The following is a 12,722-nucleotide window of genomic DNA, read 5'->3' as shown; positions in this document are numbered from 1 at the left end:
ATACACTGTCATGCTGTTTTACAAAATCAAAATATGGCTCAAAAGACCTAGTTTAAATTGGATAATCAACCACTCAAACACTCTTTGAATTTTCAGAAAGAAAACATCTTGGTGTTAGAAAGCGCTTTGTGTTTTCCTCTCATTCTGACTTATGGGTATGGTGAAAGCCTCTCTGGGAACCCCAGAGCCTGATTTCAGCCTATGAATGGCTGAAATGAGTGGTTTGTTATAAAGGAGCTATTGTCATACTGTCAGGTGTGTGAAGGAGAGCTCAGGTGTGGAGGTTTACGGGAGATGTGAGGAGTTGGTCTCTGTGGAGCAGAGGGAGCAGCTGCTCAAGAGGCTAATGGCCATCTGTGGAGAGAAGTTGACAACTGGAGGTAGAAGACGCATCTGATTATCAATTCTATTTTTTTTTTACACAACAAATAATGAAAAAAAAAAAAAAACATTTGACTTGAGGTTAAAAACAGTGTGGATAGAAAAGAATCACCCCCCTTTAAAATAATCACATATGGTTGCTTTGCAGCCTGAAATGAATATGGACACAGCTTTTGTTTTATCCAGCTGTATTTACTCCAATAAAAGATAGAACACCAACATGTCCGAAAAAAATAAAAATAAAAATAAAAAGCAGAATCACTGAGTTGGAAAAAGATCACCCCCTTGTGTCAGTATTTTGTTGAACCACCTTTTGCTGTAATTACAGCCTTAGTCTGTTGGGATACGTCTCTACTAACTTTGCACATCTAGACTTTGTAATATTTGCCAACTCTTCTTTTGCAGAACTGCTCAAGTTCAGTTACATTTGATGGTGAGCGTTTGTGAACTGCAGTATTGAAATCATTCCACAGATTTTCAGTGGGGTTCAAGTCTGGGCTCTGACTAGGCCATGCAAGGATTCAAACATTCACCTTTTCTCCTTTAACAAACGTGTGGTGAGTTTTACTGTGTGATTTGGGTCATTGACATTTTGGAAGATAAAGCTTCTTCCCATTCACAACTTTCTGGCAAAGAGCATCAGATTTTCCTCAAAAATTTGACCATATTTTGCCCCATCAATTTTTCCTTCTATCCTGACAAGTGCTCCAGTCCCTGCTGCAGAGAAACACCCTCATAACAGGATATTACCATCAGCTGTATTGGACTTCTGCCAGACAAATCGTTTGGTTTTGAGTCTACATAATTGCATTTTAGTCTCATCTGCCTCAGAATCTTCAATGTGCGTTTTGGCAAAGCTCAGTCATGACTGCATATGGCCTTTCTTGAGGAGTGGCATTTTTCCTTGCAAACCTTCCATACAAGCCACATTTGTGGAGAATTTGTGATATCATTGTCTTATGCACACAATGACCACTCTGTCATAAATTCCTGCAGCCGCTTTAGAGTTGCTGTAGGATTCTTGGTAGCCTCTCTGACCAGTTTCCTCCAGGCTCTTTCATCCAGTTTGGACTTGTAGCGATGTCGTGATCCAGGGAGAGTCTGTGTTTTACCAAATACCTTCCACTTCTTAATAACAGACTTCACTGTACTTCTAGGCATTGATAAAGCCTTTTAATTTTTTTTATTTTTTATTTTGTATCCATCTCCTGACTTGTGCCTGTCCACAACTTTATCTGGGAGATCTTCTAACAGTGCCTTGCCACCCATAGTTGATTGTTTGCTTCAGTTGCACTATCAAGAACTTAAGTGCTCCAGGAAAGCTATTTTAGGATGGGGGGTGATCCTTTTACCAACTCAGTGATTCTGTTTTTTTTATTTATTTTTTCTGACATGATGGTGTTATATTGTGTCTTCATTTCAGGCTACAAAGCAACAAAATGAGTCTATTTTAAAAAAGGGTGATTCTTTTCTATACCCACTGTATATATAAAAATGTGACTGTAATTAAGGAATAGTTCACCAAAAAAAGCGAGTGTAATTGCAATGGCAAATGGCTTTTGATACATTTCACTACTTTTTATGTTTGTAATATTTATTTATTTACTTGCTTATGCATCCTATTTTGAAGCTTGAAGGGTAAGTGTACAAAAAATGAACAATAAATAAATGAATGAATAAATAAATAAAACCCTTTTAAAAAAAAAATAAAAAATCTTCACAAACTTTACACTGCACTGATACAATCTAAACATTGAAAATGAACCCAAAATTCTGTTCTGGCCAGACTGGCTTTCAGTGGAGGCGGTGAAGCAGCGGTGAGAGTGGTATTGACCTGTCAGAGTCTATGATGGCTTTAACTGCCTTTCTAGCTGTGCTAGCACTTTCACACTTGGGCTAAATGTGCAATGTTCCTTCAAAATGTCATAACTATGCAATTCTCTGATGCATCACCCATTTCAAGCAAGCGTTACACAATGGTGGATATCAAGATAAAAGTACATTATGACAGGCTGATGACAGTAAAACCATAAACATGCTCTAACACAGATCCTGTTTGGATTATTTTTGTAGATAGTAAGAAAATTATTAATATTGTAGATTTAAAACAGTTGACACCTGAAAGTACAATTTTAAATGTGCCATCTTTGCTCACAGGCAGCTCTGGGCAAAGAGGGTTTTTTTATTGTTTTTCTTTTGGGCTAATCACCTGAATTGTAAATTTGACTAATTACACAAGAACACACAGTTCCAAGCCCTTTATTAGAGCTGTGTCGTGAAAGGAAAAATAAGAGGACTGTAAATAAATGATATATATATATGTGTGTGTGTGTGTGTGTGTGTGTGTGTGTGTGTGTGTGTGTGTGTGTGTGTGTGTGTGTGTGTGTGTGTGTGTGTGTGTGTGTGTTCCTTGAAAATAAAATAATTCCTTCTTCTAAATGGGCCATGCTAACCAGACAAACTTTGACCCCTCAAACATGTCCTGTCTGAAAACTGTGCATAAGTCTAGGTCTTGAGAGAGGTCATCTATGACAGGATTTATGTATTTAATCCAGATGCGTTAAGGCTTTCAGCACAGGCTCATCCGATAAGAATAGTGGAAATATCAGGGAAAACAGCCTGAAGGGTACAGAGAGACTAAATGCATCAATGTGATCGTGGAATGTGGGAGAGAAGGAGGGGCGGATGAAAAATGTATGAAGTACCGAGGTTATAATCATCCATGAAAGGGCAGGCTGTGCCTATCCCAGTCACAGGGGCTCAAAGGCCAAATGTAAGGAGCTTTGGATAGGATATGATATTTGGTGTAAATAGTGTAGAATGGTGTATGACACTCATTCACATTGTCATATAGGAAGAACTGCTGTCAACAAAGGAAGGTCAAGTGTGCCCTCAACCACTCTATGGTTTTTAGAAATTATTGCTCCTTCTTTACGATCTAGGTCAATGGGATTATGAATTAATTTTTCATTGCACATGTCAGAACAAAAGAGCTTGAATCAAAAACGAAGGAAAGCAAAGTGGCTCTACATACACTTGAGGATAGATCATTATTATATTAAAAAACCTGCTTAGTAACAAAACAGAATAAAAAATTACTAACCAACAACAACACCACATTACTCCTTGTAAAAAATTTTATTCAATCAAATAAATCACAAAAAAAAAAGGAAATGAGGTCAGCAGCACCAGACAGATTCCCAGGAACATGTAACCCGTAAAGGACGCAAAGTCAATCCCCTAGAGGAAGAAGAGGGTGGGTTAATTTTCACCCTTTTAAAAATTGTGCAATTAATTTGCTGTGGTATTTTATGAAATCTATTCTAAGCACTAAGTAGAGATCACATCCACTTTACTGGCTCTCCATATAATGTGGATGGAGGCCTTGATTACATTTCATCAACAGAATCATATTCAGCATTTTAATGCTTGCATCTTGATGCATTAAAACACTTATATAAGATTTAAATGAGCACCTGCATGTGGCACAAATCCTCTTATAATGCTCTTGACTATTTATTAATTTTTATTCATATCAAGAGCACACAGCCCTCTCGACTGAACATCTAGCTTCAGATGATATTTTCTTGCCTGTGCAGCCCACCCCATCTCTCCTCTTAACCAGATGGCATCACATTTTCAAACGGCACCACTGATAAAGATGTGTAAAATAGATCTATGATCGCTTGAAATCTTATCCAACGACTTATCTTCCAATATACTGCTGGTGTATAACTTATTGTAGTGGGGTATCTTTGCTTGTTTACATGGTGATATGTGTACATAAGTAGTACAAAGATGAAGTTTACGAAGAAAGGCACACATGCTTGTTTTTGTATGTTGGTTTCAAAACCCTAGTTTAAAACCCTCTTAACTTATAATAATTTATAAATACCCTTTATAAATACAGTTTTTAACTCATCATCCTATCATATTTTATATATTGCAATGTATATAATTTATTAATTACAATATTTTTTGACATATTTGACATTTTTTGCTGTTTCACAAATTGCTTGTGCTTTATAATTGTTTTACTTTTTAAATTGTGATTGTAAATTGTAAAAAGTGAGAAGTCTATAACAGGCTATTTAATGGCAGGTTACCACTGTGATAACTTAGCACCAATATCATTTTTAAAAAAAGGTCAACAGGTGTTAAATAAACTTTACCTTTTTCTTGTGCAATAATAACGTCAATAATGTTTTATTCTAGCCAAGACTTTCTTTTTTGTACCTATACAGAAATGGAAGAAATGAGTAAAAAATGTGACAGCTAGACCCAGTCTCTTCTAGTTTGTAAAGGAACTGGCAAGATACAAGATAATTGCATCCCTGTTGTAGTTCGGCTCCCCGCATTGCTCAGGCTTGGCAAAAACCCAGGACTTAGAGGTACTTTTTAGAAACGAAACAAAAAGCTGGTAAAAATAAGGGAGAAAACACTGATGCTTTTGGTTTTTGGCGGTATAACTTCCCTAGAGCAGCTCAAGGTACTAAATCCTCCACCCATAAAACAAAACCATGATTGAAAGGATTAAAAAAAAAATAAGATGTGAGTAAGCAAACAACAAACAAACAAAGAGTCCAATCTCATACCAACATGAGACAAATGTGAATGGAGACAAAGAGACGTGAAGACTGGTATACAGTGACCTCTACAGGAGATCAGGGAAAAAAAGTGTGTGTGTGTGTGTGTGTGTGTGTGTGTGTGTGTGTGTGTGTGTGTGTGTGTGTGTGTGTGTGTGTGTGTGTGTGTGTGTGTGTGTGTGTGTGTGTGTGTGAAAGGGAGAGGTATTCAGAAGAACACACATCCATTTGTGTACTCTATGATTAGATTTGTAACGGGGTTTAAAAGGAAAAAACATGGAATTATTATTATTATTTAGAATTCATTTCTAATAAAATAATTTTATTTTAAAGAGAGAAATACACTAAAAAGACAGGGAGAACAAATGAAAGGACCACTGCACCCTCATTGCATAAAGTGATGTCTGATTTGTGAACAAATCGTCTCTGATCTTTTCAATTAATCTGCTTATCCATTAAAAAAAAGGGGGGTAACAAATGAGCCTGATCAGGTTCTTAAATTCAACTCATTGACTCAATTGTAGAGGTTCCAGCATTCCAGAGGTTTGGAATGACATGAGGGTGAGTGAATGATACAGAATGTCTATTTTTGAGTGAACTATTACTTTAAGATTCAAATAAAGACTGATATTTTGACAGATTCAGGGAAATAAAATACTAATTTCACTTTAAAATGAATCAAAAAAAATTTTAACTGAACATATTCTATCACAAGTGTTTGGGGATAATTTGATTTAAAAATATTTTAGGAACAGGATAGGGGATCTAAAAGCCAAGAGTGTCACTCCAATGTCCAAACCTTCTGAAAATAAGAAACACCCTTACAGACTCATTGGGGCAAGCTGGGCTAGAGGGAATCTGCCAATAACATTTTATTAAAGTGGTCCTCTGCTTTATTGCTCATGGTTTTCCTGCACTGTTGAGATGAATGCACTATCATATAGAGTAGATGCACAAGTCCTCAATACTTTGTCAGTAATGCAGCTGCAAACAATAGGCAGTGTTTGGGGATTTTTCTTTGTAGATTCTCTTGTTTTGTCCTGAAGGCAGGCATGTTGCAGTAATGAACTCCTCTTACTCCTTTTCTGTTGTCACTGTCCCACATTTATCAGCCAAGAAAGAAACTTCAAATACCAATGCAAGTGGGAGAGAAGAGGGAATGTGAAATCTCTATACAAAAAGGCCTTCATTGTTGGCACTAGCTGATTAGTGAGCAGTCAGGGGCCACGGTCAAACCAGAGTCCGCCAAAGCCTGTCTGCCTGAGGCCTGGAGAAGCACTGATTGGCAGATGAGATTTCTGGAAGTGTGACTGACGGCCCAGTAGATGCCAGAGAGAGAGAGAGCACAGCGTATATGAAATGTCTCCTCAGCGACCCTGAAACACTCCTTCTGCCCAATCTCAAATGTCTGATCTAGAGAGCTCCACAGATGGATGCTTGACTGACCAAATGGCAACATTCCTGCTGTAGTGATCCTGTCGAGACCGATGGGGAGGCCCATTTCAACTCTCACAGCCCAAACAAAGAGAGAAAAAAAACAAAGAGCCCACAAGTACAAGATGTTCCATCATGACTGACTGCTGCCTGAGAAATGTAGGACGGGCTAAGATAGGGTTCACACGGTCATTGAAAACCTGGAAACTTCAACGATTTTAAATAAAAAATGTGATTTCTAGGCCTTAATTAAGTCAGGGAAATTAATAAAAATCTTAAATCATGACATAATTTCCTAATCCCATTGCCATTTCTACCACTTTTTTACAACCTACCACTGATTCTCTCTCTAATGCCATACTTGATAAAATTATGAAAAACCTAGTAAAAAAGTGTCAGTTTGGCCATTCAAATTGTGACTTTTAGACAAAAAAATATTCAACATGAACGCATTGATTAAAAATGACTGTACAGTCTTTTACCATGTTACAAATGTATGCTGTTCTAAATAAATAAATAAATGTATGTACAGGTATGTATGTGTCACGGTTTATACTGAAGAGTAAAATGTAGCCTGAAAATTCTGCTTTGCCATCACAGGAATACATTTTATTTTTAAATATATTAAAATTCGAAACAGTTCTTTTAAATTGTGATTATTCACAATATTATTTGAAATATAAAAGCAGCCTTAGTGATGTCTTTCAAAAACATCTTAACAATAACATTATTTGCATTTGTAAATCAAGGTAGTGTATAAAAACTTTTGAAGTTGTGGATTAGTAAAGCACGTTTCTAGCTCAGTGCTTTTTATTAAGCTGTATTGCACCATGTCATCCATCTATTTGTATGGCAGAGATTCCATTCAGAATCCAGAGGCGCTAAAGATCCTGAGGCTGATTATAGCTTAATAAACAGATTAAGTGACTGCTGGAGAAGATGGTGGCTTCACTACAATCAAATTAGATCCTCGGCTATACACAAGCAAATAGACATGAGTCACGCAAAAAATGCAAACACTCATTCATTTACATAATTGAGCAGAGAACAACAGTATACCCAGAATGTTTTAACATGTTTAAAGTTTAAAAGTGATATTTTGGTCCCAAAACAGAAAAATTTAATGAAATATAAAAAATTAAATTGAATAAAATGGTGTGATACCTCAAGAAACTAATATCAGTTTCAAGTACAGAAATAGGAAAAATTGCTTCAAGAACTTTTACGCTCAAACAAAGGATCAGTAAACTACATTACAGCACCTCACGCACATACACTATATAAGCACCTGTTTGCACCAGCTTAAAAATAGTTTGGATCAGTCATTCAGTGAGCCCAGAGTTTCATCGACTCCTACCTCTATTGCATCAGGAACCCAAGCCCTCAGACACATGCAAAGACACGTGTAAACCATAAAAGTGTTTCATAGCACAGGGAATCTCTTAGTAATTCTATAAAAGTGATATTATATATGACTTTTATATAACTTTTAGACCCAACAAAACAGGTATCAATTGAATGCACAAAGCAATCAACAAATATGCAAATGGCAAGTGTTGAACTGTGTACGTGTGTGTGTGTGTGTGTGTGTGTGTGTGTGTGTGTGTGTGTGTGTGTGTGTGTGTGTGTGTGTGTGTGTGTGTGTGTGTGTGTGTGTGTGTGTGTGTGTGTGTGTGTGTCATTTTTTCCACATGAAGTTGTATCTCCATTCATCATCTGCATGTTGTCAACACAAACAGAAGCCCTCTCAAATATAAACAAATCTGGCCGTGTAACACAGAGATAACACAAACCACTGCATCCATGTCAATAATTACAGCAGATGCAATCTCTCCCTGTGGAATAAAATGGATGAATCTCTCCAGCACTCCACACACGTGGATAGTCACAGCCCTCCACTGTGCATCCACTACAGAAGCATATTTATCACTGAACGGACGGAAACCCAAAATGATGTTTATACAGTAGAAAATATAGAGCAGGGGGCTTCGGTACGTTTGATGGGTTCCACCCTTCAGAGAGTTAGGCCTGTCAGAAATGTGAGTTTATGGATATTGGGTTTTTCAGAAAATTCCCACTGTCAATTGTAGCCCAGCAGGAAGTGACCTTGATGTGGAAAATGCAACTTGAGCATGATTACCGCTGCATCATCCTGTGCAACAGCCGCTTTGACAGGCAAGGACGATGTTTCTACTGAGCCACAAATTAACTCAAACCCCACAGTGATTTCAGCTCTGAAAGCCAGCTGAAGAAACAACAATTTAAACCACTCACCTTTCTGTCTCCGATGGAAGAGTTTGAAGAATAACCAAATTAAAACTGTGATGGCAACTATTAAACTTTTCATGAAATATTTAAGTTGCCCTTGTTGATGGGGTTTAATGGGTTTAATGACCTTTCTTACAAAGAATACAGTAAGACTTTACAATAAGGTTCAGTTAAATGTTTTAGGTATAACGGATTAAAAATGAATGAGCAACACATTTACAGCATTTGTTAACCTAGAATAAGGTCAATTTCTGCATATAATAACACATTCTTAACATCTGATTTTCAGTAGTTAACATTAGTTTATTAACAAACATGAATGCATTGTGAATAAAGTTACTTAACTATTACCTATAGATGTTCTACAATAATAGATGTTTGTGAAAATTCTGTTGGTTTTTATTCCAACTGGCCTTTTACTAATACAATTTTTATACATACAGTAATTGTACCGTAATTGTGTATATCACAAATGTTGCATCTTTCACATCCCAGATTTCCCCTAATCTTTGTGAAATGTAAAAAGTACTAAGACCATTAAAAATGGCCAGCTTACTGCTTACTAATTTCACAAATAATTTAATATTATTAATTTATGAAATATCAGAAGACAACGCTGAAATGCCAAGCCAGCTGCGGTTTGACGTGGCTGAAAATGCAGGGATTAAAAATGAAAATAATTTTAGTTTGTTTGGAGCATTTTTATTTGTAATTTTTTCACTATGGCTTAAAAGTTCTAAGGTCTCCTTTTCAAAAGGTGTTTTCTAACTAATTTTTCACAATTATTAATTTTAACAACATTTCATACTGACTTTGAATTTATGCGCTAAAGTTAAAAGAAAAAGATTAGGTCAACAATTGCAGATTTTTTGATTCAGATGAAAATGAGCCCTAACTAACTAAAAATCTTTTGCTTTGACTCCTGAGGGAGTTTAGACCACCCAGAATTCCTATATTCACACCCATCATAAAATATAATAGTAATAAAAACATTACATATTTGAAAACTCCTATCTTTACCTTTGCATGACCCTTCAAGCCAACCTTGAGATTCTCTCTTTAAAACACTCTTAAAACATGAAGCAGCACTTGATTAAACGACTAATTTAATGTGCTTCACACAATAATTCATCCATCTCTGTCAGAAAGTGTGATGGTGTTGGAAATCAGTTTCGCTGACAAGATGTTTATATGACATAAATATTCATGGCTCCAAATAGATTGAAGTTTTTAAGCATATAGTTGTTCTTTTGGCGTGTAGCCTTTTAAATAGACTGTCAGAAAAAGATGGATCTCCTATACTTTTATAGCCACCCTTTTTCCGCTCCCTTTCTTTTTTGCACTGATACACACACATATGTTTTTTTGTCTTTAGTCATTGTGTCTGTGGTAGTGTGTGACAGAAAGAGCTGCAGGGTAGAGAGCTCCAAAGAGAGCATTTTTAATCAGCATCCGGAGTTGGAGATGAAAGAGCTCCATCTTGTCCTCTGTGTCTCATTCAGGGCTTTAGCTGGACTCTTACACATACTTAGCGACACACATTTTGACCATATACACTAACACACATGCTTTTTTGGAAGGAGAACTTGCCATCACATGTGGTTGCTAAGCTGTTGCTTTGCCGTGCTAAGATGTTTTTAATGTGTTCCTAAGCGGTAACTAGGAATCAAGGTGGTTACTAGAATGTTTTGTGTGTGTATATATATATATATATATATATATATATATATATATATATATATATATATATATATATATATTATATAATAGTACAGACCAAAAGTTTGGAAACATTACTATTTTTAATGTTTATGAAAGAAGTTTCTTCTGCTCACCAAGCCTGCATTTATTTGATCAAAAATACAGAAAAAACAGTAATATTGTGAAATATTATTACAACTTAAAATAATAGTTTTCTATTTGAATATACTTTTAAAAAGTATTTATTCCTGTGATGCAAAGCTGAATTCTCAGCATCATTACTCCAGCCTTCAGTGTCACATGTAACATCCAGTCTATCACATGATCATTTAGAAATCATTCTAATATTCTGATTTATTATGAGTGTTGGAAACAGTTCTGCTGACTAATATATTTGATGAATAAAAGTGTTAAAAAGAACTGCATTTATTCAAAATAAAAAAAAAATCTAATAATATATATTCTAATAATATATTTTCTTTACCATCACTTTTTATCAATTTAACACATCCTTGCTGAATAAAAGTATTGATTTTATTAAAAAAAAATAAATAAATTACTGACCCTAAATTACTGACCAGTAGTGTATATTGTTATTACAAAATATATATATATTTTAAAAACATAGCTTCTTTTTTTTTTACTTATTATTTTTTTTTTTACTTTTTATTCAAAGTATCCTAAAAAAAGTATCACATGTTCTGAAAAAATATTAAGCAGCAGAACTGTTTCCAACTTTGATAATGAATCATCATATTAGAATGATTTCTAAAGGATCATGTGATAATGATCCTAAAAATTCAGCTTTGCATCACAGAAATAAATGATAATTTAAAGTATAATAAATTTAAAAACAATTATTTTAAATAGTAATAATATATCACAATATTAAATTTTTTTCTGTATTTTTGATCAAATAAATGCAGGCCTTGATGAGCAGAATAAACTTCTTTCAAAAACATTAAAAATAGTAATGTTTCCAAACTTTTGGTCTGTACTGTATATATATATATATATATATATAGAGTAATTATATATATATATATATATATATATATATCCACAGAGCAGTATAGTGTGGTATAGTAGAATGAGAGAAGTTGCCAATTAATTGGAGTTTGATAAAGGACAAATTGTGATGGCATGGCACCTCAGAACTTCGATCTCGGAAACAGCATATCTTGTGGGTCGCTCATCTGCTGCTGTAGTGACTAAATTTCAAAAGTGGTACATGGATGGCCAAACAATGAACTGTCGTCCACCCGTGTGTCATCCACAGCTCATTGATCCCAGAGGAGAGCAAAGACTGTCGCACATTGTTACAGCTACATCAGTGGTGACCAGAGCAATGTGTCACAGCACATTTCATCACAGCTTTCTGCGTATGGGCCTGTGTAGCCAACCCCATGCTAACTGCATGCCGCTGTTTTGTGGGCTAAAGGAGGTCCTAATCTAAAAGTAACCTAAAGTAGTAGTAAGATTACATTACCTAAAATGTGCAGCCTAGATTACGTTACTAACTATAGTTTTCATCATGTAATCTTTAATCAGTAATGGACTACAATTTGTTAGAAATCTACCCATCACTGCCTACTATATAGTATGGAAGTATGCATTTTCGGATGCAGCACAAGTCTGTATGATATTCTATTTCCTCAGTCTAGTCCTAATTTTAATGCAGATCTAAGGGATTTTTATTTCTGTTTTATTGTAAATCACCAGGTAATAGCACATCTCAACAAGCTGCATGATTTAGATCAGAAGTATATGCAAATGCTGGGGTAAAGCACTGAATGCACAGTCCCGCCGAACATATTAAATGTGTGTTCTTGTACTATGGAGACAATAATAAATCTCATGGGATGATAGAGCTAGCTTCAAATGTCTTTGCTATTGAATCTGATTTGTTATTATTCAGGTAAACATACTTCTGAGATCTAACTTGCTCAGCATCATTCACTTCAAACTGTCCCTAAAAGAGAAAACTAGCTGCAGAAGCAGACAGTTTATGCTAATGCCAGCTTGTGGCAATGCCGAGAATGCAACGCATACTCGGGTTGTGATATGAAATGCACTCAAAAGGTTAGCCATTCAAACTGCGTTCAAACCCATAATCCTAAATAAGAGCAATAAAAGAACATACCTGACTACAAAAAGACAAACTGGCAGACACTCAAATACAGTATAAAAAATAAATAAAAAAACAGACAGAATAAACTCGCTGTTATTTTGCCAAGTAAGACATGTTCCTGGATCAACATTACTGTCGAAAAATATAGACCTAACCCAATCCCTAACCCTACCCATAATTAATTCTTAAAATCAGAGAGAAATGATATGTGAATAACAAGG

At 35.4% G+C, this 12,722-nt stretch overlaps 1 protein-coding gene across 1 annotated transcript in view; it reads right to left on the bottom strand.

Moving 5' to 3' along the window:
- The window catches only part of oca2 (oculocutaneous albinism II), a 79,771-nt gene that overhangs the window by 41,495 nt on the left and 25,554 nt on the right, over positions 1-12,722 (bottom strand). The window contains 2 exon segments of the mRNA XM_042758512.1: positions 3,485-3,530; positions 3,532-3,621. Coding sequence (XP_042614446.1) covers positions 3,485-3,530; positions 3,532-3,621 — 136 coding nt within the window.

Source organism: Cyprinus carpio, chromosome A6 (genome assembly GCF_018340385.1).
Source record: "Cyprinus carpio isolate SPL01 chromosome A6, ASM1834038v1, whole genome shotgun sequence".
In the NCBI taxonomy this organism is placed as follows: Eukaryota; Metazoa; Chordata; class Actinopteri; order Cypriniformes; family Cyprinidae; genus Cyprinus; species Cyprinus carpio.
Note: the sequence above shows the minus strand (reverse complement) of the source record. Positions and strands in the feature narration are given on the sequence as shown.